Genomic DNA, 24,821 nt, shown 5'->3' with positions numbered 1-24,821 from the left:
CAACATTTCTGGGGAAAATGAGTCCTTTTTTCATCATACTCATAAAATAGTTTATTTTCTTTTATGTATTTAAGTGAATTTCTGCTTGGAACTTGAATAGTTTTTGACAAATGTCTTTCCTTTCTTTGTTTCTTTCAGGACGATGAAAATGGAAGTAGAGGTGAGTCCATTCTTGATTTAATTGCTGCTGCATTAGCTGCACTGTGAGCTCAGAGCTCAGGTGCAGTGAGTGAAAAACAAAATAACCATTTACCTCAGAGCGTCTCTTTTGTTGTCATTTTAAATAGAACCCTAATTAGAATTGACAGCCCATTACTCTAATGTATTTCTACTGTGAGGAGATAGATGTAAATGCTTTCTAAAGACCCTCCGTGTCAGTTTGAGCGCCTCATCCACACTGGGACTCTTAATCTCATCAATTACCTTAAAGAAGCTGGTCTGGACCCTGTAACCTTTTACAAAAACACTGTGACATGTGCTGCTGTCAGGCAGGGAGGTGTCGTGCTTCACGCTGAGGCCAAAGCCCGCCTCTGCTGCCTGTGCTGTTAGCTTGGCACCGTCTCAACATTCCTGAGAGCATCCGGCTCGTCATTCCAGCCGCTCGGTATTCCGCTCACGTCCGGGTCTCATGAATGCAGCGGGGCTGCTCTGCTGCTCCTCATCAAAAGCCTCTGAAGAGGCCGAGCCTCACACCTCACGCCTCCGTGTTTGAATGTAAAGCTACAAAGCTTGTTTACATCTGCTGCCATAATTACACACAGGCAGAGCACCAGCTGTAAGCATTAAAGGAAACAAACATTTTTATTTAAACACCTGGATTTACTTTAGTCCTTTATTGATTTTTCTTACACCTTGTTTGTTTAGACGTTTGCATTTGCTTGCCAAAAGTTCATTTCATGTTTAAACAAGAGTCAGGTATTTGTTGGAAAAGAGAGCAGTAAAAAGAAGATAATCACCATTATTAGTGCCGCCACGATTATTCGACCTATCGACGACTAATTTAATAGTTGATTAGTCGTTAATTTATATTATATGGAGTCAGAGTGTAGTAAAGTTGGAAGTTACAATAGCATTTGGCTAGCTTTTTGGACTATTGTGGCATTTATTATTTTTTTTAGGGTAATTTGGACATTAGCTAATATTTCACCTAAATGCTAACTATTTTGGCTAATTTAGGATTCTTCTGTTTTTTTAGGCTGTTTGGGAGTTTAGATAATATTTTCGCTACATGCTAGCTGTTTTGGCTAATTTAGCATTTTTTTCAGTATTTTTTAGGGTAATTTGAGTTTAGCTAATATTTCAGCCACATGGTAGGTTTTGGCTAATTTTTTCAGTTTTTTAGCCTAATTTTGCATTCAACTAATACTTTAGCTGGCTATCAGCTTCAGTGTTTTCAGCTATCAGCTTTAGTGTTTTCAGCTATCAGCTTTAGTGTTTTCAGCTATCAATTTCAGTGTTTTTAGCTATCAATTTCAACATCTTCAGCTATCATCACTAGCATCTTCAGCGGCCAGATTTAGCTAACAGCATTCACACTAGCATCATCACAGGTAATGATATCTCTAGTTTTTAGTTAGTTTAAAGCTAATGATGGTTAAGATTTGTCAACTAATCAGTAAAAATAATCTGATTTGTTTACTGTTAGAATAATTGTTTGTGGCAGCACTGAAGGAAAGCAACATTTATATTTAAACACCTGCATTTGCTTTAGTACTTTATTGATTTTTCTTACACCTTGTTTGTTTAGGCGTTTGCATTTGCTTGCCAAGTATTTGTTGGCAGCAAAAAGAAGATAATCACCATCATTGCTTTTTGTGTGTCCTCCAGCGATTTCCAAAATGATGTTTTTAAAACGTGTCATGAGCTTGCAGGGCAGTAAAGTGCAGGTCGAGTGGAATGAATCCGACTCTTAAATGCCTCTTAACAGGAAATTGAGAGTGTCTCTCCCCATCACTGTTGGCCCGCAGTGTCACATTCCTCGTGTTGCCCCCTCCACCCACTTTAACTGTGTGTGCGCCCGTCCCCTTCAGGCCAGCCAAACACATCAAATATGACACACACACTCTGCTGTGGAGAGGAAGCCTTCAGGGATGGAGTCTGCACACTGTCAGGCTGCAGCATTACTCACTTCATGAACGCGGCTCCTTTTACAAAACCGAGAAACATTCAAGACAAAACTCAGTGGGTGCAGAATAATGATCCTGCTGATGGAGAGAGAGGCAGGTTTAAGGTTGTCTGGTCGTAGAGGAGGACAGGTGTTGAAGTCATGAAAGTGGAATGTACCATTGTCGTGCGTGGGGCAAGTGTATCGTGAAGCATTTGTGAGGCTAACGGAATACACGTACGGGTGATGTTTTCATTCAGTGTCCTTACACCATACTCTACATGTTAGTACGGTGAGACTACTGGCTCCTTACTCACCACAAACAAATGCTGCATGCATGGTGTGTGCACTTGATGCCTACCGTGCACCGTCAATCAGTATCAGTATTGTGCTGTGGTGCTGGTGCTTTAGGGATAGAGAAAATGTGATAGTGAAGAACGAGGATTACCTTCAAATTCTTTAAGAAATGTGTCAAAGTCAAGGTCCGGGAACCGGATTCGGCCCTCCAGGTAATTCTGTCCGGCCCTCCAGATCATTTTATTTTATTATTAATGGCCCGATGTTATCTTGCGCTCATTTCTAACTTGTATAATTTTGACAAAATATATTTTTATGGAGAGTAAAATATTGAAAGTTATTCTGGAATAATATCCCGGCCTTTTTATTATTCATAATTATGTTAAAAAGTTATAGTTTTAAAGTTTTAAAAATTAGCATTCTGCTACTATTTTGGCATTTACATGATTTTTAGAGTTTAGCTAATATTTCAGCTAAAGGCTAGCAGATTTTGACTCATTTAATTTTTTTTCTAGTTTTTTAGGCTTTTTGGAGATGTAGCTATCTTTTCAGCTACATGCTAGCTGTTTTGGCTAATCTAAGATTTTTTTTAGTTTTTCAGGCTAATTTGGCATCTAGCTGATATTTGAGCTCACTATCAGCTTCAGTGATTTCAGCTATCAGCTTCAGCGTTTTTTAGCTATCAATTTCAGCATCTTCAGCAGCCAAATTCAGCTTCCAGCATTCACACTAGCGTTATTGCAGGTAATGCCATATATCTAGTTTATAATAATGTTAAAAAGTTTGATTTTAAAGTTTTAAAAATGTTGTTTTAGATTGTTCAATAAATCTGTTAAAATATTCAAATTTTTTGAAGTGCTGGCTGTTCAAGGGTCCGCAACCCTCGGGATGCAGTACCAGATGCGCACTGGTCCTTGGGACACGTCGAGTACCGCTACCCTAACCTGTACCCGGTACTAGTTCATGCCCAGTGAAGCGTCTGGTACCAGTCCAGGTTTGGAGGGTACTGGTACCAGTGCGCTACATGTCGGGGTACTGGGCTGGTTCTGGTTCACGGCCCAGAGGTTGGGGACCCGTGATTTAATGGGAACAGCCAGTACATCTAAAAATGACACTTTGGGGGCACCCAAACCATCATAAAGTGACACTGAAGGGTTTCTTTACCAAACATCACTATGTGATCATGTGTTGGACGTATCCAGTCTGAATTCATGTTTTGTCCCTTAGTGCGATTGAGTTTGACACTCCTGGTTTGATATAATCTAAACACAGTTGGGTGTTCCAGCAGGACAATGACCTCAAACACGTGTCATAAGTGGTAATGAAATGGTTAAATCAGGTTTAAACTGAGATTTTAGAATGAATCCCATTGAGAATTTGTGGACAAAGCTGAAGAAACAAGTCCATGTCAGAAAGCCAACAAACTGAACTGAACCGATTCTGTGGAGAGGAGCGGTCAAAGATTCGACCAGAAGCTTGTGAATGGCTGCTCAAAGTGAAAATGTTTTTATCAGCAGGTGAAGCTGGAGAACCATCTGGAGAACCATCTGTCTCTGACCGCCATCCCGCCGCTCTGATCCAAGCTGTAAATATTTTGGATTCTTGAGAAATCTTTGCAGAGATAAAACTGTCAGTAAATATTGTTGCGGTCTGTCTCAGAAGAGGAAGTTTTTATTGAGGACACACAAAACAGGAAGTGAAGCTTTCAGCCAATCGGAGGACCTCGTTTTTATGATCCTTTCTACTGCATCAGAGGAATGAATTGTGAATTACTGTAACACAGGATGAAAGTCATTTATCTACCCTGCTCAGAACTTTTGCTGTTGTGTCAGATTTGTAGCATTATGAAGGCGTACTCAGACGGAGAAGCCCCGCCCACACTCGCTTGTCTTGCTGCTCCGGTCCTGAGGCCGCGGCGTCGTTTATTTGCTTGACCCTCGGTGACGAGGCTGTTTGTGTTTGCACTGGAGGTGGCTCGGGGGGGTCGGGGGTGAATGTGGTTGTTGGACACACTTTAACCCCCCCAGCAGCCCACACAGGCTCTGATAAAGATAGTCAAATGTAGGTATGCAGAGGAGGCATGAAAACACGGTTGGTATCTCTCACCCTGGACGCCTCAGAAGTGGACGTGTTTATTTCCTTTCGCCGTGGTTGTGTACATACCAAGTGGCCGTTATCCAAAATCTTTCTCTCTGTCTCACTTCCTCTCGGCCTCCCTCTCGTCTCTTCTGCTGTGTATTTTAACAAGAATTCAAGGTTAGAATCTGAATCAGCCGTTGTGCAATGCTTGTGCAACTGCATAGTGAGAGCAGCAACACCAAAAACCCTCCATATGTTCAAATATTTGTTTTTCATTCAACGGGAAAAGCTTCTCTCTGCAGACTCCAGCTTTGTTTCCTGGCTTTGCTCTTTTCGTTTTTGGTCGGATTTCAGGTTTTTTCCCGTGAATGCTGCAGGAATGTCGTGCAGCAAAAGCAAACCCAATCCCCGTCTATTCTCCTGCGGCCCTCTTAGTTCTCCACCAGCTCCTGTCCTCACTTTCTTTATCTCTTCAAGGTTTTCGGGATCTAAGCCTCAAGAATTGTGTTTATTTTACATAAAACCTTTTCTTATTTTGCATCTTTTCAGTTAAAACGTTTTCACTAGATAAAGTCTCTAATAAGATGGTTGAATGAACTTCAGGTAGCAGAACTGAAGATGTTAAAGTTCTCTGAGGGAACAAGGCTGGAAGGAGAGATAAAATAAAAATCATTAAAAAACAGCTGCTGGGATAAAGAGAGATGGCTCTGGAGAAGATTATTGGATGGAATACAAGAAAACATGAAGATAATTTCTGTTAAAGTAAAGGAAGAAGGAGATTATTTTAGGTGGAGACAGGATTTGCTGTGGAGGAAGGAAGCAGCTTAAAGCACAAGAAGAAAAAAACGTTTAAATCTACAGAGGCTGAAAACGGCCTGCTCTACCTTTTTTTTTATATCGTTTTCTAGCGATAACGAGATGCCGAGACATCACCTGTTTGAAGTCTCTTTATTTTGTGGTCAACAACAAAAACAGAAGAAGAACACTCCACAAAAGTTGTTACTTTTAGTCTAGAAAGTGAACTAAGTTTGATAGCAGATTTGGTTACAACATGAATTAAAAAAAAAAAAAAGTAGAGCAGCCTGTTTGTGGCTTCTGTACAAATCAGTTTATTCTTCACTTTAAATATTGACTCAGAATCTCTTTTTTTATTTTTATTTTTAAAGTCAATTTAGGATTTCTGCAGACACATCCATCAGATTTAGAGAGCAGCTGCTAAAATACCATCACAAAGCAGCAGCACATGTATAGTCCACCAACTTAAAAGTAGGGATCCTACAGAAGTGAACCTTCAATAGGGTCCCTGAAGGTGTGAAACTGACCTCTGAAAAGTAGGCGGAGTATCTGACTGACCACTTTCTGCCATGATGAAAAAAAAAAACTTCAGTGCTCCATCTCATGCCGCAGGAATACATCTGCATCATTTGCTGCATCAAAGGACATAAACTGATGTTGTGGCCCCCACCCTCTTGAGAACCTTTGAAGCATCCTTAAGCCAAACATCTGTCAGGGTGGGGTCAGTTCACGTCTAAACAGCAGCTCTGGGATGTTATTCTGACATCCTGTAAAGAAATTCAAGCAAAAACTCTCCAAAAAGTTCAATGGATGCAAGAAATGTGAAGCTGCTACAAAATAAGAGTCCTGTGTTCAGATGGAACTTGACCTATGACGATGTTTTTGATTGGAATAGCTTTGATTTCAGTAAATGTGACCTCCTAATGCAGCAAATCCAACAAATGAACAATTTCAGTTCTGTAGAATTTTATCAGATGTTGTTGTATTAATGTGGAACATTTGAAGGCTTTTATTTTGAAAAAAAAAACGGTTATCTTTAGCAGGCTTGTTCAATAACATTTAATATGTATTCTAATGGTTGAAAAATTAATGAAAATAATGTGACTGTCATTTGCTTTGAGGATTTAGAAAAATAAAACATCATGATCATTTACTCAATAACCTGTAATGTGCTGTAGAGACATTTTTAAGAATAAAACCAGCAATTTACTATAAATAAAGAGAATATATTTCTGACCGAAGTCAAACCGTCAAACTTAAAGCACTCTTTCACAAACAAACCAATCTTCTTTACCAACATCGTTTCATGACCGTACTTACTTACTGTCCTCTTGATGGTTGTTGGGTTTTTCTGGGAAAAGGATGGAAAGAACGCCGTTCCCTTCCTGTTCTGGTGGAAAAAGCAGCCGGTTTTGTCCTGCTGTGTTTGGAAGAGTCAACATTTGTGGCCTTTTTCTCCCCCATGTGGAAAATACTTTTAATACTGAAATTAAATCATTTTTTGTCATATATTTGATCAGTTTTACACTCAGAAATAGATCATGTTTTCTGCGGTTGTACTTCAGATCATTGACTCTGTGGAGTTTGCTTTGTTGTCATGGCGATAACAAGTCAGTAAGCAGGTTGGAGGAAGCAGAAGCAGCCATGGAGTTTCCAGAGGAACAACATGTTTTCTGATTTTTGTTTATTGGACGTCCCTTTGTACCCAAACCCTTCAATGTAACCATAAAGCTGCTTATTCTAATCAGAACTGTAGGTGATTGAAACACTTTTATTGTAAAATAAATTCTTCATCCTTTATATCAACCATCTTTACTATTTATAAAACACTTGAACATAAATTTTAACCTCCCTATAATTCAAATACCCAAACAAATTCTTCAGATAATTTGTTATTTTACATATTCTGAACATATTTTCCATCATAAAAAGCCGTTATTGGTTGATGAAAGACCAGAATGTAACTAACTTTTGATGATTATCTTCAGTTGAAGGATGCAGTCTGCTGAATCTCTGGTTCTGACTGGAGTCTTTATGCTAACGTGACAGTTTGAGCTGCAAACAGGGAGTGAATTAAACATGTAATGATGAGTTTGATGTGTCAGAGTCTGTGTTGGAGTTTATAGATGTATGGAGAGTTGAACTCTTTGCCCTTCTCTCTCTGAGAGGAACCATTCTACACCAAAGATTGCGAGCTTCCACGTTCACATCTCTCTGTTGGAACGGACTTCCTCAGATAGACATCAGAAAGTAAACACAGACCTTTGCGTTCTTTATCTGCAGTGTTTTTCATGTCTGCATGTTTGGATGAAGCTGTGTTGGTTTGTAAACCTGTGAGGGACACAAACGTTTGGGGAGAAGTTCCACCCGGATGTGGAACATCAGCCGAGGCTGACCTTTAGATTACACCTGAAACCCCAGAATTCCTGTTTGTTGCTCAATAATTATTCATGCACAAATGCATGCAATATTTATTTTAGATTTTGTCATTTTTTACAAGATTTAAATCAATATTTCCATCATTAAATTACTTTATTTCTTATTTACAAACCATAACAAGACATTTTTGAGTTTACTTTGATGAGCAAACCACTAAAATGTTTAACTATTAGCATTTTATTTGCCATATAAAGAAATAAATATGTGTGTGATCGACTGTCTGCTTTCTGTGAAAGAAGTTTGTTAAAGTTTGTTACATCAGCTGAAAATGAAGAAACCTGGAAGGATTTAGTGACATCTAGTGGTCGTCTTTGTAAAAATGTAAAACCGTCTCGTCATGTTTTGGTTTTAAACTGGTCGCTTTGTGCAGTTCTAGTTCATACAAATAAACATTTATGATAATTTATTCTTCATTAACAGAATTAGAGGCTCAAATAATGAAATGCTTAAAAAAAACTTGAGGTTTAGTGGAAAAAGTATTTTTAAATAGATTTAAAATAGAAAAAGATGGAAGGAAACGCATTTGGTGTTTAGAATATATATGGTAATTATGATATATTAAAATACTGACATGTTCTAAAGTACTATGAAGAAGATGAAGTCTTAAAAATGTTTGTCTCAACTGTTTGCCTTTAATTCCATCTTGAGCGGCTAAACTGTAAATCTGTGTTTTGGATCAGCTGGAGCCGCTGGCAGCCTCTCATTAATCCACAAGGCAGTTTTTGCTTCTCTAAGACAGTCTGAAGCTTTAAAATCACCCAAAGATTTAGACTCTCCTCATTTAATCCTGTTCAGCTGACTGTAAACTTCCAGAATCAGATTTCCCTGTGGGTCTGAGGGTTGGAAAGTGCTGAGGCGCTCATTTGTTTGCATCTGCATGGGGAGCGAGGGCTGGGTCAGTGTCAGTCGGAGTTCTCGTGTGAGCTGCTGGCGTTCCTCTGCAGCAGGTGATCAAACCTGTAATGAGGTCCTTTGGAGGTCTGGATGCCTCTTTTTATGAATGTAGGTGAACAAAAAGCGTAAAATTCACTTCACAATAAATTCCCTCCATGGTGGTTTATTGTGAATATTCCCTTTTTTGTTTTGAGATCTTTAACTTTTATTGGACTGTTTTCTGTCTCGTAGTACAATTTCTGACTGAATTTAAATCCTGTGCAGCGAAAACATCAATAATTAGAGGAATTTTGTATAATTTAAATTGCAGTAGATCAGGAGTGTCAAACTCGATCACACAAGGGGCCAAAATCAAAAGACACCTTAGACTGCAGGCCGAACAGGATAAACATTCATTAAACACTCTAAAACTACATTTTAAAAACTTTAAAACCTTAACTTTTTAACATAATTAAGAACTAGATATATAGCCTTACCTGTGATAATGCTAGTGTGAATGCTGTAAGCTGAATTTAGCCATTGAAGATGCTGAAATTGCTAAAAATGCGGAAGCTGATATCCAGCTAAAATATTAGCTAAATGCCAAATTTGCCTAAATAAAATAAAAAAAAAAAAGAAAATAGGTTAGCCAAAAAGTAGCTAAACTTCAAAACAGCCTAAAATAAATAAAAAAAGCCTAAATTAGCCAAAACAGCTAGCATATAGCATATTGGGCCAGATCCGGCCCCCGGGCCTTGACTTTGACAGATGTGCAGTAGAGCATCAGTGTTCCCTAAATCAATGATCCTCTCCTCGGTGTGGGAACAGGAAGAGGCGGCGTTTGTGTGTTTTGCTCAGACAGAACAGTGATGTTCTGATGCTCTTCTTCCTCCTCGCCTGAAGCTCTGAGTGCAGCTGAGGCCGGCTTTGTTTGGGGAGAACGGCTCCGGGAAACACCGCTCGGGTCTTCAACCGCACACTCAGTGGAACCGTTGACCTCGTCCTCACATGCATTTAAAAACTCCTGCCTTTAATACTTGATCACAGTAATGTCACAAAGGCGGTTAAACAGTTGCTTGATTTACTGAGTATTTATGGAGAGTTGAGGCAGCATGAGAAGACCTGCTTCAGGTTTTATCGTCATTTACTCAAAAATAAAAGGGAATATTTAAAATACTCCATTTATTTTTCTATATAACCTTCATTTAATCATGCAATCCGACTGAGAATGAATTCAGGTTTAACAATGATGATGATAAAGAGCAGAAATAAGAAAACGCTCTGACTCCAGCAGGTCACTGTGGAGCTTTTTCTCCACTCGGAGAGAATCCTGAAGTCAAGATGAGGTCAGAAGATTTCCTCACAAACACTAAAAAGGCTTCATTCATAGTTTATCTGAAATCAGGTCACAGTTAAAATTTAGTTTGTTATGAAGTCATCCATGAAATCCCTGCACTCACTAGGAAGCTAAAGGAGTTTAATATTTGATTTATTTTTTTTAATTTTTAAACCATTCAATCTATTAATAAATCTAAAATTAACTGTAAAATGAAAAGAATAAGATCAAAGGTTGCAAAAAGCATTTTCAGTAGAATGAAAAAAAAATCTAAGCAAGTTAATTAGACTAATAACATAAAATAAACCAAAAATAGATGATTTTATAATAAAGTTACAGCAAGGAATCGCTTAAAAAATTAACTAATTAATTCCAAATCTGAAAAAAATTAATCGCGATTAATCGCCCTTTTTTATGTTAGAGTATTTGTCAGCGACTTATCAAATTCAAATAATCATAATCTGAAATAGTTCACATAATTTTACATTTATGTTTAACCATTTAAGGATCTAAAACTCAGTTTATGTCTAGTTTTGAACTTTCTGTATTTTAAATTTGAAAGACTATCTGCTTCTTATTGAGTATCTTTTTAAACAGCACAACCTCTAATATGTGACACTACCTTTATTTAGTCGTTTTTCATACATCATAAATTCATAAATCGTGCAAAAACAGAAAATCCCATCTTGAAAAATTGATTCATTTTGCTGTGGAAACCCCAAAAATGTTTAACAAACTGTTTTAACAACATAGAATGAACGTTTTATGTGTAATTTTATAAAAACAACAAGAAGAAAATCTTTCAATAAACTAATCAACATGTTTTTGATTGAAAATACAAAGAAATCAGGTGAAAGTCACACCAGGAAGCCCACTGCTGTCTGTTTGACATTTTTCCTGGAATTCTGTTTTTCTTTTTTTTAAATACATTTTCTTCATTGCATTTATGAAAAATAAAACATTTTTTTGGGGAGGTTGGCTGGAATCTGCTCAGGTGGGGGCGTGTCTGTCCACTCTGAACTGGTCACCTCCCGCGGCGTCGGTGGGCGGGGCTTTCCGGTTGAACCTCAGAGTTCCCGCACTTCTCCAGCTGTCCCCCCTCTCAGCTGTTCGAGTAACTGAAAAAAAAAGAAAAACAAACCAGAAACCAGGAAGAACTGGAAAGCCATAACAGTGACTGTTAAGGAGGGAAATAAAAGCTTAAAAACACTTAAATAGTTCAGAAATCTAAAGGATTTAATGTAAAAAAGTCAAATAAAAATGAATAACTGCTGGATAACGGAGTATTTTGATTTAATCTGAAGGAGTTTAGTTATTTAAAAATCATTTTCTTTTCCTGAAACAGTAATTGAAACTTTTTTAAATGAATTTCACTGTTTGCATCCTTTATTAAAGTTTTAATCTACAGAATCCTGCTTACTCCTCTGCCGCTGCTCTTCCTCCACGCCTGACCAATCACGTTTGTGCTCTGTCGTTGCCAGGGAGACAGAGGAACCGTCTGGAGCCAATGGACACCATATTTGTCAAGCAAGTGAAGGAGGGAGGCCCCGCCCACGGAGCTGGACTCTGTACAGGTACAAACAAGCCCACGCGCCGGTCTGTCCTCACATCCGCTCAGTCAGAGGCCGTGATCAGTTCTGACACGGAGCCGTGTTATTCCTCTTCCGTGTAAAGTCCATGCAAAACACGGCCAGGTACGGACTAACAGATGGCTCCTCTGTGGGAGGCTCCTCCTGCTCCCATTCCCTCCTGTTTTCTTTAGTTTTGAATAAATGCATCATTTTAAAATGCAAAGATAAAAGCCGTGAAGTCAGTGGGAGTGTTGTGGACGAGCCCGCCGACCGCTCCTCTCCTGGGACGGGGAGCGCAGCCTTTTCCCACAATTATCTGCTCTCCCCTGTAAACTCACCTCGCCTCTCTTCCTGTACGCCGGCCTGGAATCCAAACGTTCTGTTTCCGCGCAGGGGACCGGATCGTGAAGGTGAACGGAGAGAGCATCATCGGGAAGACGTACTCACAGGTCATAGCCTTGATCCAGAACAGGTAGGATCCCACGCCTGAACGTTTAGAGATGGAGAAAGACGAAACGCCGTCATCATCCTGATGTTCAGTCGGAGAAACACAATTTAGTGTCCTCTGAGAAGTGATGGAGTGTGAAACTTTTAACCAAAAACCAAAGATTGAGCTGTCAAGGCGCTTCTTTTATTACATTTTTATTTATTGTTCCTCAAATAAAACCACTGAAAGTTCTATAGAAACTGTTTTCATCACTCTGACTCCTCCGCAGCTCCTCTCATGTCCTTAAAAACAGATGCATGTTTGGTTTCAGAATAATAATAAAAAAATAATTATCACTGATTATTTAATGTCATTTGTTTTTCACCCTTTAACACCGGAGCTCCAGTGTTTATGTTCTCTGATTTGTTTTGTAATTTTTCAACCTAGATTCTGTGGGAGAGAAGCTGCTCGTCGGTTAAAAAATGACAGTATGTTAAAGATTTATGTTTAAACGTCACAGGTGACACCTCAGGTGTTTAAAGGGTTAAAGCAGGGGTCCCCAAGCTTTTTCATAACCACATAACTGTGTTCTTCTCTGATGGGGGCCGGGGTCGGTTTGTAGGCCAACAGGAAAAGTTTAACAACCACAGCCTAAATGTAAAGTTTAAAGGTTTTCCACAAACCGACAGCCAAATTTAAAATAATGCATTTATGTAATCTTCACAGAAAAAACAATACTAAAACCTTTTAAGAACTAGATATATAGCATTACCTGTGATAGATTAATGATAGCTAAAAAAACTGAAGCTAATAGCTGAAACGCTGAAGTTGATAGCTAGCTATAATATTAACAAAGTGCCAAATTAGCCAGAGAAAAAACTGAAAAAAGCCTAAATTAGCCAAATCAGCTAGCATGTCGCTGAAATATTAGCTAAATGCCAAATTAGCCAAAAAAACTGGGAAAATGTCTAAATTAGCCAAAATACCTAACATACGGCTAAAATCTTAGCTAAACTCCAAATTAACCTAAAAAACTGATAAAAGCTTAGATTAGCCAAAACAGCTAGCATGAAGCTAAAATGTGCCAAATTCGCTTAAAAAAATGGAAAAATGTCCAATTTATTAATGTCCAAATGTGAAGGAGGGCCCTGTCCGGCCCGCGGGCCGTAGTTTGGGGACCCCTGAGTTAAAATGTTTCTTTTTTTTCAAAATAAAATATGTTGTTTTGAATGGAAACTAAAAGTATTCATGTTTGATTGAATCAAACTTTGATAGAAATTTCCCATAATTCCTTGTGGCAAAAGACATAGAAAGAAATAACTTCCTCTTGTTGAAGTTGCTCAATAAACACGGTTTCTTCTTTTAAATCATATTTTTTAGTGTCATAAAATGAGACTTACAAAGCAGTGAAATGTTAGTCACGAACCCTTTTAAACGTGACGGTGCTCACTGTGACGTCGTCTTCATGGAGTGTTTCTGTTCTGTCCTCCATCAGCGATGCCTCGCTGGAGCTCTGTGTGATGCCAAAGGATGAAGACATTTTACAGCTGGTAAGAACTTCCTCCACATCAGAGGATCATGCAGATCCTGATGTGTTCGTGTCTCTTCTGTTACTTAGCTGTTTTGCTGACTAACTGTAGTTTATCCTGTTCAGGTTTCACTCCTTTGAAATAAAATGAAAATATAACAAATAAACGCCAAAGAACAAGTAAAACGTTTGTTGTGCTTTATATATTTTATAAACACAAGTGCATTTATTTAGTGTTAAATCACTGTGTGTCACATTAGCTCCAGTTTTTAAAGTGTTTATAAATATTTAAAAAACGTTTTTGAGCGTTTGGAAAATGAATTCACATCTTACTTTTGCATGAAAACATTCATTTTAAAGTAGGACTGTCAAGGTTAATGCATTAAAGCATTAGATCAGCATTGATTCACTTTTCATTCAGGCTTTCACGGCATGCGTTAATTCTTGATAATGCACACTTCATTGTGGATTATCCCGCCTATAACATGGTCACTTAAAAAAAAAATCAATCAATTTAAGTACTTTATTCTTTTTATTTTTTTTCGGTTTAGGCCACTTTTTCACAAAAAGCTGACTATTTGATAGATAATATGGCTCATTGTCACGGTAACACGACGTGTCACTGAGCCGGCAAAGGAAAGCGATATAAATCGTCATAATAGGTTCAGTAAATCATCAGTTCACCTCTTACCGCTTGTTTTTGTCCAGATTATGAAGGAAAAGTTTGTTTTGAAGAAGTCTACACATATAGAACATTGTGACCGGAACTTCTTTTTTAGGCGTGTGTCCACACCCAGCAGCCAATCAGAATCCAGTATTCACCCGGACCATTTAAAGTGCAGAAACACAATGTTTGTTTTTTTTTATATCTGTGTGTCCGCATCTTTATTTTCTTAGAGTAATACTGCAGACAGAAAAGTCTTTAGAGTTCTGATTATCTGACTGTTCTGTCACATCTGAGTTAACACTTAAATTTAGACATTTTAGACAAAAAAATGAAGGAATACATTTTCTCTCTGGCCTGTTTTTGTTCAAAAGCTGCTTGTTGTCATATAAAATCTCATAAACCATTGTGATTAATCATGATTAATCACAACCCAAAATTTTGATTAATCTGATTAATTTTTTTAATCAATTGACAGCACCCATTGAAAATAAATGTTCTAAATGTGCAGTTTTGTGTGTGATTTCATATTCATATATTATATTGGGATTATAAGATAAGTGGTCGGTAAATACTGTTTTTTTCGCAATTAATTTTTTCCCAGGTTTGCGATTAATTAATTGCATTTTTTTTAATTAATTTCCAGCCATATTTATGATGGATATTTTTGGTCTCTCTGAAGACATAAAAGACTTTTTGTCTTTTTAAAATAAAATTGACAGAAACTTTTTTTTTTATTCATTGTTTTCTTTCATGAAGATGTTAAATTAATTGGCACCACTAATTTTTTTTAAAAAGAGGATTTTATAAAGTGAAACATTTACAGCTAAATCAGGAGTTTTAAATCTTTGGAATCTGCTAACTTGCAATCATGTTTTCCTGGATTTCAGTGCCTTCCTCTGCATGATTACACCTCAAACGTAACGTTATTTACAGCCCAAACAAACATGAACACAATCCCATCGATAGTCAGTAGATTCCTCTGATAGATGCTGATGAGATTCTGAAAAAACAGATTACAAACACATTTTTTAGAGAAAAAAAGGATGAAAACAGGATGTGTTTGAGTTCCTTAAAATCTGTAATAAGTTGCTAGGAAGTCGAGTCTTCATGTAGACCCGCAGACAAAACAAGTGAAGTCAACCCCCCCTCACTGATGGACTCCTCCATGAAGCAGAGGAAAGAACCGGTTCAGTTCTTCACGTTTAGCCGCCTTCCTTTCGGCGTCCTGGAATGAGCTCCCAAACGAGGCAGCTCGGTATTTGACGTGAAGTGACGGCTCATTGTTTTATCAAGCAGCTCAGGAATGACTGAGAGTCAGGCTCCGTATCGCAAAAACCCGCTCTTATCTGCTGTTTAACATTCCTCCTTTCTGTTACAGTAGACTTTAGCTCCCAGCCGCCTCCGCCGCGGCGGCCGCACACGTCCAGGCTGGGTCGGCGTGTATTTGCCTATTTTTAAACGTGCATGCGTGCTCGGATGAGTCAAAGCCAAGTCACAGCCGGAGGGAGTGCAGCTGCAGTCAGCTGACTCCTCTGTTTACAGGGAGGAAGCGGCGCCGCTCCTGCAGGCGTGCGCTTCTGCTCGCCCAAAAGGGAGCAGCTCCTAACCCGGGCGAGGGAGTGCAATGCAAATGAAGTGTTTCAGGAGGCGGACAGGTGAGATGACACCTGAAGGGGAAGAGCTGCACAACCAGGAGTTTAATCACCTCCGAATGAGGTTTAGCTTTTGTTTTTCTGTTCCTCCGTGAAGCCTCCAGGTGTATTTTTAGTTTTTTGCTGATGCCAGAGAAGTCTCACCTCCATCTGTTGATGCTCACCTGCTTCTCTTTATTCCCTCCTGTCTTCCTGCTTCCCCTTTTCTAACCTACGGACGCAGTTTTCCAGGGATATCACGGCTCTGGTAAGAAGGGAACTTCCTTTGAGTTTGTGTTTGCTCATGAAGACGCTGGCAAACCCCGAACGTTTCCACTTTATGTTTGCTTTAGAGCACATGTGTCAAAGTCAAGGCCCGGGGGCCGGATCCGGCCCTCCGGGTAGTTCTCTCTGGCCCTCCAGATCAATTTATTTTATTGTTATCAATGACCAGATGTTATTTGCACTTATTTCTAACTTGTATAATTTTGACAACATTTATTTTTATAGAGAGTAAATTATTGAAAGTTATTTAAGGTTTAAGTTGATTTATTCTGGAATAATATTCCTGCATGTTTATTATTCATAATCATGTTAAAAAGTTATGGTTTTAAAGTTTTAAAAACTGTAATTCTGCTAGGTTTCTGGACCATTTACGGATTTACTAAGATTTGTTTGGCTATTTTGGAGTTTAGCTAATATTTAATCTACATTTTAGCTGTTTTGGCTAATTTAGGATTTTTTCAGTTTTTACGCTATTTTGAAGTTTAGCTATTTTTTCAGCTAAATGCTAGCTGCTAAGTTATTTATTTATTTTTTAGGCTAATTTGGCATTTAGCTAATATTTTAGCTAGCTATTAGCTTCAGCGTTTTTAGCTTTTACTAGATAAAATAGTTTTTTAGGTAATAGTTACACTATTTTTACTTGTTTGTTAAAGCTACTTCATAGAAATGCTCGATTTAAGTTTTGAGTGTTAAAATAACATCAATTAATTTAAAATCTGAATCTGTTTTTTAGCTGACTACGAATTTTTTTTTTATTATGACTTTAAATCTGGTAAATTTACGAGAAAAAAGTCTCAACTGTTAATTTATGAGAATACATGTTTGGAAATACTGAATTCATACATTTACAACTTTTTCTCATAAATTTAGAACTTTTAATCTTGTAAATTTAAGTGTTTTTTTTCTCATAAAGTTAAAGTTAGAGATTTAAAGTTATGAATTTAAGAGAAAAGAACTCGTAATCTTACTTTTTTTTAATTTTATTTTTTTTATTCTAATACTCAGTCGTAGTTTATTAAATGTGTTCATCTTTTAAATGTGTTACAAAAGTATCGGACCGGGACTCGGTATCGGTAGACACTCAAAATCACATGACTCTGTATCGGATCGGGCCCAAAAGAACCTGATCAGGACATCACTGGTTTAAAGCTAGTGATGGTTCAGATGTGTTTTACATCCAGTTTGATCACGACTCGATGAGTCGACAGCCCTGCTCTCCAGCATCAGGAAGGCGTTCCTCTGACGGCAGGAGGTCAGCTCCTGACGGTGAGGCTGTAATCTGACACCCAGGTGAAGCGCTCCGGATTAAAGTCCAGCAGAGCACCGCCTTTCCCTTTCAGTCTCCTGGAGGGAGTGAGCTGAGAGGAGCGTCTTCAGCATGTAGTGAGACGGCGTTTATCAGCGAGGAGTCATGCTGACAGGAGTAGCTTTAGCTGCCAAAAGCAGACAGAGGAGACCCCCGTTTAGCTTCTCCTCGTGCCTCAGGGCTCGCTCCCCAGCAGCAGAGGTGGGTACAAATCCCGGATTCATTCAGGTCGACTTTGCTCAGATTTTTCCCACTTTCTCCTCGGAGACTGCACATTTGTTTGTCATTTCCTTTGAGAGATTTGTGGAGCTGTTAAGGCTTTGTTTTGATGCAGCTGGAGTTTCTCCTCTCAGAGAAACTTCCACTACATCTTATTGACGGGAGCTCCTGGGAGAATGTGATTGGCCGTCTGATAATCTCATCAACTCCAGCAGACTCCCGTCCTGCAGAGACACTTCCAGATTAGCGCAGCGTGTTGTGATTTGAGGATGATTTTCTGGAGTTTTTCTGCTTCTTAACCTTCAGGAGGGTCTGTGTGGGCTGGGGGGGTCAACCCCGCAGTGACATAATGTCCCATAATCTCTTGCAGGCGTATTCCCAGGATGCATACCTCAAAGGGAATGAGGCATACAGCGGAAATGCGCAGAACATCCCGGAGCCCCCTCCCATATGCTACCCTCGGATAGAGCTGAAGACCGCCGGCCCGGCCCAGACGTCGGAGCCGGGAAGGCGAGGGATGGAAATCCCCGTCTCTGCGTCTCCTCTGCAGGCGGCGGCGCGGGTCTGCGGCGAGAATGTCAGGACTGACCCGGTGGACCGGGGGTCCCGGCTGGCTCGGGCCGGTCCCAGCCACAGGACGGAGGAGAACCGGTTCGCCGTTCCCGCAGACGCTCCGGCGGCCACCGCCTCCAACGCTGACACCTTACCCCCACCTGCGCGGGACGCCATCTCGCCCAACCGCTGCTCGCCGTCCCCCAGCTCCCCCCACCAGCACATCGACTGGAGGAACTACACCACCTACAAGGACTACATAGACGCCAAGAGGCTGCACTCGTACGGCTGCCGCACCATCCAGGAGCGGCTGGACAGCCTGAGGGCGGCGGCCGACCCCGCCTACTCTCAGCAACGCACCCCCCCTCAGAGGGGGGCTCTGGGCTCCCAGGTCAAACGGAGGAGCGTCTCTAACGATCGTGGGGGGGACGCCGCCTGCGCCGGTACTGCCCCACTACGCAGCGCCTCTCAGGAGAGGCTGGGGGGCGGGGCTGAGAAGGCCAACAGGAACTGGCCTCGCAGCGCCTCCCAGGACGTCCTGCCCTTCTCCCCCGCAGTCCGAGTCCTCAAACCTCGAGCGCGGTCATGTGACTACCTGAGCCAGCCGCCTGCCGACAAGGTGGCGGTGGTGGAGGAGAGGCAGAAAGCTTTACCTCACCTGCGCCAGAGTCTCGCCGTCCAGGAAGAGGAGGCGCAGAGGGGCGGGACGTCCAGCTCACCTGTAGCCACTGCAGATCCTCCTGAAGGTACCACAGACTCCGCCCCCTCGTCCAGGACGGAGGGTCTCATATTGAGGCCCTCTCGTCTGCCTGTCAAAACCTCAGACGCTTCTCCCGCCAAAACTGCAGGCCCCCTTAAAGACCAAAGAGTGACGGGGAACCACCTGGACTACTCCCCCCCCCTGCACCTGCAGCTGCGGAGCAGAGCCGACAGCCTGAAGCTGGAGAACCGGGCCGAGTCGGGCCTGGGAGCCCGGTCTTCATCCTGCTCCGGTGGATCCTCAAAACCGCTGAGGCCGCCTCACATCGGAGTCGTCACTGTCTCCTCCCGGATCCCCCCCACCAGCAGAGCCCAAAAGCCCACCTCTAGCTCCGCCCAGGCACTTTTCAGGACTAACCACGGCTCTGCAGACGGCGTGGAAGGACCCGACGCCACCGTGGTGGTCCTCAGGAAGGACAGGAACTTCGGATCCGCCTCCCCGCGGCCTCCGTCCTACGTCTTCGCCGTCAACGACAACAAAGAGGAGGCGGCTTACAAAGCCCCCCCGCTGGTGAAGGCGGGCTCTGCAGACGGCGCCGTCTGCTGGATGTCTGCGGACAGCTGCAGGGACCTGCACCTCCGAGGTCTGGGAGAAAACCGGCACAAATCCGGATCCACCAACCTGGATAATTCTCTGGATTCAATCCCGTTCATAGGTGAGTCTGCTGCAGCTTTGCACACGACACTCTCATCCCAAGTATGAACACTTTAGTTCTCCTGAGGCAGCAGCTCTGAAGAGCCGTTTATAGCATCACTACAAACACGGAGATGTTATTTTTATGGATCTCACATGCGTCTGTCAGAACTTCAAGACGCTCTAATGAGGAAAGAACAGATCTGTGGAGGAGAAGAGGCAGTAAATCTGCACGATAAATGTCTCTGCTGAGCTGAACTAGTTTGGATGAAGGATTTTAACCAGGAAAATGTGCTGCTTCCACAGGAGAACGTTGCAGTTTTAGTTTTATTTATTGTTACTCAGCAGCATCAGCTCGCGTGATGGAAGCTGATTCTTTTTATTATTTATTCACGAGACTTTTTCCGAGTTTTTCAATCATGTCATGTTTTACATCTGCAGAAATTGAATGTTTTTTACAAAAAGTATTTACTCATAATTCATCTGGAAAACCTGAATTTCGCTTCCTGGTTAAAATTCTCGTGGATGTGTGGGCAGAAACCAGGCAGTACTTAGAAACATGTGTGTGAGGCAGAAACAACAAAGAAAAAAATATATTTATTGTTATTTTAGTACTTAAAACTTTGCAAAAACTGCAAATATTTGTTTTATTTGTAGTAAAATTATTCTTTTAGCTAAAGTTGAACAGTTTTACTGATTCTCTTAAGTATTTACTCGTAATTTATGTGGAAAACCTGTAAAATTCCCACAATTCCCGGTGCATCCTAAGCTTACTTACATATGCGTTGCCCTTCCTGGTTAAAATTCTGGTAGAAAAAAATTGTGTGGACAGAAACCAGGCAGTACTTAGAAACATGTGTGTGAGGCAGAAACAACAAAGAAAAAAAATGTATTTATTGTTATTTTAGTACTTAAAACTTTGCAAAAACAACTTGAGTATTGTATCTTAAACTATCAAAATGTGCACATATTTATTTGCTTATTTAAGTTAAAATACGATCTTTAGGGATGTATTTTCTAAAGACAGGTTTGTAAATCCCTCTTGAACTTTAACCTTTTAAGTGTATTGAAGAAAGAAGACAAACATATCTAGTAAGGTTTTGAGTTGGACTCTTTCTTTTAAAAGTCTACATGATTATTAGGCCGGGTCTGATGTTATTTTTGTTCAAAAATATCCTTTCACGTTTTAATTTTAAAAGTTTCTTTCTTTAAAATGTTTGTTTCCTGTCTCACATTTAAGTTCAAATCCGTAACTTTCTCTTGAAATCTTTCAGTTTTTTCCAGAATTCAAACTGTTGACGATGTCAGAGGATCTGAAACTGAAGTGTTTCTGCTCAAATATTTCAACAAATGAACCACAGCCTAAGATTGTTATCCCATAATCCCAAATATGCAGCAGAAACTGATATTGTTGCTCCGCTTTTCACACAAAGAGGTCTGTTTTTCTGCTGTCGAAGACTCTCTGTGAGCCGTCACAGAATCCAGTGCTGATGGGGGAATTCCCAGGAAGTTTGTTTAAACAAGTCCTTCAGTTTAAGTAAATGTGTATGAAATGGGTCCACTTGACCCGTGAAATGAGGACAGAACCATTTACCTTCTAGACAGAAAACCCGTCATATAAAAAGTGAAAGGGATTGGTGAAGTTCTGTAATGATGCAGGAACACTCCAGTCAGCGCAGGGATGGACACACTTCCTCAAAAATCTCATGTTTCTCCGTGTTCAGAGGGGAAAACCGTTCTAATGGTGTGTGACATAACCCAGAAATGAGAACATTCCTGCAGCCGTCTGACTTCATGCACAGCCGCAATCACAAAGGGGAACAACTGCTTTGCATTAGCGGCCGAGCAAACATTCGGTGCTGGGAACAGAACATGGCTGGCTCAGATAGAGCACGTGGAAAACATCACGTCTCCGGCTGTGGGGAACATCCGTGTTGCAATCCCCCTGAAACGGGATGAGAAACTCCACCGACTACAGAAGTGAATATAGGGCTAGGCGATATGGGTTTTTTTAATATCACAATATAGCATAATATATATTGTGCGATAACGATATATATCACAATATAAATCAAATAACTATATTTGTCACATTTGAACGCTCTGTGGCTCATAACAGAAATGTGTACTCAACAGTTGGTTATTTAGATCAGGGGTCCCCAAACGTTTTTCTTGAGAATGGCCACACAACAGTTTTCTTCTCTGATGGGAGGCCGGGGTCAGTCTGTAGGCTAACAGAAAAAGTGCTTTCAGTCACAGCCTAAATGTAAACATTTAAGGTTTTCCAGAAAGTCACACATAGCCAAATTTTACTAAATAATTAATTTCTGTAATCTTGATAGAAAACTAAGTACTAAACATTTAAAAAACTAGATATATAACATTACCTGCAATAATGCTAGTGTGAACGCTGTAGGCTGAATGTGGCTGCTGAAGATGCCAATGATAGCTGAAAATACTGAAGCTAATAGGTAGCTAAAATATTAGCAAAATGCCAAATTATTCTAAAAAACTGAAAAAAATTCTAAATGACCAAAAACAGCTAGCATATAGCTGAAATATTAGCTAAATACCAAATTTTAGCCCCCAAAAAATAATAAAAACTAGTCAAATCTAATCAATCTAATTTAGCTAAAACAGCTAGCGTAATAGGCTAACATATTAGCTAAACTCCAAAATAGCCTAAAATACTGAGAAAAAGCCAAGATTAGCCAAACTAGCTTGCATGTATCTGAAATATTCGCTAAATGCCAAATTAGCCAAAAAACTGGTAACATTTCTAATGTAGCCAAAGGCTAAAATATTATCTAAGCTCAGAATTAGCCAAAAGATTGAAAAAAGCCTAAATTAGCCAAAACAGCTAGCATGTAGCAGAAATATTAGCTAAACTCCAAAATAACCTAGAAATCCTTAGTAACTGCTAAAACAGTGGAAAAAGTTAGCAAAAAAAGAGCTGAATATTTTAATAGCTGAAAGAGCTGAAGATCTATCGATGTCCAAAAAACGTACGGGAGAAAAATATTAATGTGGGTCTCGATCTGTGTTTCTGATAGTGTTTGGGGGGCTGGGCCAAATCTGGAGGTGGTCTGCCTCGTCTTAAAGAATGGTCAGTGAAAATAATGTCCAACGTTAAACCGGTCCGTGTTGACAGAAAGGAGACTCACGGAAGAGCTAGCTAGCATTAGCTTGATAGCATTAGCGTGTAACAACAGCGCTGTCTCAAAATCAACACCTTTTATTAATCAAAGCAGCTTTATCCACCAGATCTGACAGGATTGGGTTCTAAATCGCCACGTCAGATGATAAACGAAATTCACCAAAAGAAGAGCTCATTAACATAACTAACTAGATTTAAGCATTTACTCGCCATGTGGTGATGACCTCTGACTTTTACTTGCCAAAGAGGAGAAAACACTTGCTCGCGACTAGCAAGTGTTTTTTGGACCCTTCAAAATAAAAATCTATCGCGACAGACTAATTTCCCATCGAGAAAAACTTCTATTGTGATAAATATTATCGTTTTATCACCTGGCCTACGCTCAGCAGGTATGTGTCGAGAATGCGCTGAGGGTTCTTCAACGTGCTTTTAGCATACGGTGTTCACGCTGGACTGTTGCCACCTGATACTAGTGCATGTACCCACAGTTGGAAAGGCTTGATGCAAATTTAGTGAATCTTGCTCAAGACGTTTTCTTTCACAGCTCTATTCTGATCTATGATGTGTTTAATTTCCGTTTTGGCACAAACCGCGATTATGAATTTCTCCTTCATGAACAAAAACGGATGGCATTTCATGAACCGTCATCCATCTTATCCACACGTAACCACCAAATACGAGTCCCTAATTGGTCAAAGTTCAACTGTTTTAACTTTCCTTGTCTGTTCAACAGTCACGTTTGAACGTAGATGAAACGCAGCTAGACCCCCTGTGAGGGCTTAAAAAATATTAGCGCCTGGACTTCAATTTAATGTCCTTTATTGACATTAAGGCTGCGATTCTAGCTGAAAATTCTAAAAAAGTCTCAAGGAAAATACAGCAAAATCCACTTTCAGATGTCTGAAGTTTAGCTTCTTTTTTTGTCTTTTTATTTACGTCAAACCCAGCAGTCATAACAGTCTATGGTTGGTTAGTTTCTTGCTTATTTGGCGCCAACGCTCCTACTGGTGGGTGTGTGCAACTGCAATTCAGCTCAGAAATACTTGATGTTACGGCGCCGCCACCAAATCTTCTATGCAGAACAAACGGTTGAAGTGTGAAGAATATTTAAAGGAAACTACACCAAGAAATACTCTTCCAGAGGACTGTAGTATCAGACTTCATACATCAGTAAATATCATGAGTCGGTTGAGGCTGCAGGCTCCTCTGGGTTACAGCTGCTTTCTGGAAGTCTGTGGGATTCCTGCCAAGAAATCTCTTACCTGAAGCTCTGCAAACGAAGGCTAACCTGACGGTAACGTCTGCAGGTTACAAAAACCAGAATGTTCTTCAACAAGCTCCTTTGTTCTGACGTCTTGACATCTCAGAGAGAGTCAGACATTTTAACAAATGAGCGCGCTCAGTCAGGAGAGTTTTCTCTTGAAGTTATTTTATTCTTCTACAAACTTTATTTGTTGAAAAGCTCTTTACGGGACATGAAAGCTGCTCCTCTGAGGTTTATGATCAGGCCTCATTTGTTTCTCACCGTGCTGATAATTCATATCAGACATGAAGGGACAGTCCATCCTGTTTATGAAACAGGAGCACCGATGCAGCTACCAGCGCAGCGACGGGCGCAAACTCCGCCGCAGCTTATCAGGAAGCAAACACGGCGCCTGCCGGATACCGGCGCTCTCCTCTCCTTTATCGCCGTGTTTTATAGGCCTCCTCTGAAATGTTTATACAGCAGGTGGAAATCACACCTTCTCCTGGTGCTGGAAGTTTGTGTCCGTGAAGGTCCTAAAACTGGCAAATATTCCTGACCTGTTGTTGGTGTAGAGATTCAATATGAGTCTCAATGATCAGTGATTTCAGGACCAGGACGGTATTTTGAGCATTTCCATTATAAAATGAGCCAATTAAACCGGATCGATTTGTACAGATTTTGGTTTGATTCGTAGGTCCATAGAAAAGTGGAACAGACCAGTTAGGGCGGAGCTTCTGTCGTCACACGATGAAATACATTGATTGGCTGGAAGGCATTACGACAACAGCAACCGTTTGACCCATTGATGTAATTGGAGATGGACAAAACAAGGCTGTGACCTCTGGTTCCAACGGAATGAAGTCAATCCCATCGCCGTTTTTCTGCGGTAGGGATATCACCATTTTGGGACCAGATG

At 40.4% G+C, this 24,821-nt stretch overlaps 1 protein-coding gene and 1 long non-coding RNA gene across 2 annotated transcripts in view; one reads left to right on the top strand and one right to left on the bottom strand.

Annotated features, from left to right (window-relative positions):
• LOC112151547 (rho GTPase-activating protein 21) overlaps positions 1 to 24,821 on the top strand; it is a 51,911-nt gene that overhangs the window by 11,883 nt on the left and 15,207 nt on the right. Inside the window, exons 3-8 of the mRNA XM_024280527.2 lie at positions 139 to 160; positions 11,405 to 11,497; positions 11,888 to 11,966; positions 13,417 to 13,471; positions 15,992 to 16,015; positions 17,928 to 19,524. Coding sequence (XP_024136295.1) covers positions 139 to 160; positions 11,405 to 11,497; positions 11,888 to 11,966; positions 13,417 to 13,471; positions 15,992 to 16,015; positions 17,928 to 19,524 — 1,870 coding nt within the window. The remainder of the gene's footprint in view (positions 1 to 138; positions 161 to 11,404; positions 11,498 to 11,887; positions 11,967 to 13,416; positions 13,472 to 15,991; positions 16,016 to 17,927; positions 19,525 to 24,821) is intronic.
• On the bottom strand, positions 4,498 to 6,965 carry LOC112151549. The gene is made up of 2 exons (XR_002920154.2): positions 6,596 to 6,965; positions 4,498 to 4,632 (listed from the first exon to the last, which is right to left on the bottom strand). It is a non-coding gene; the product is annotated as an uncharacterized LOC112151549 (long non-coding RNA).

This window comes from Oryzias melastigma, linkage group LG20 (genome assembly GCF_002922805.2).
Source record: "Oryzias melastigma strain HK-1 linkage group LG20, ASM292280v2, whole genome shotgun sequence".
NCBI lineage: Eukaryota > Metazoa > Chordata > Actinopteri > Beloniformes > Adrianichthyidae > Oryzias > Oryzias melastigma.
This window is presented reverse-complemented; position numbering and strand designations above follow the sequence as displayed.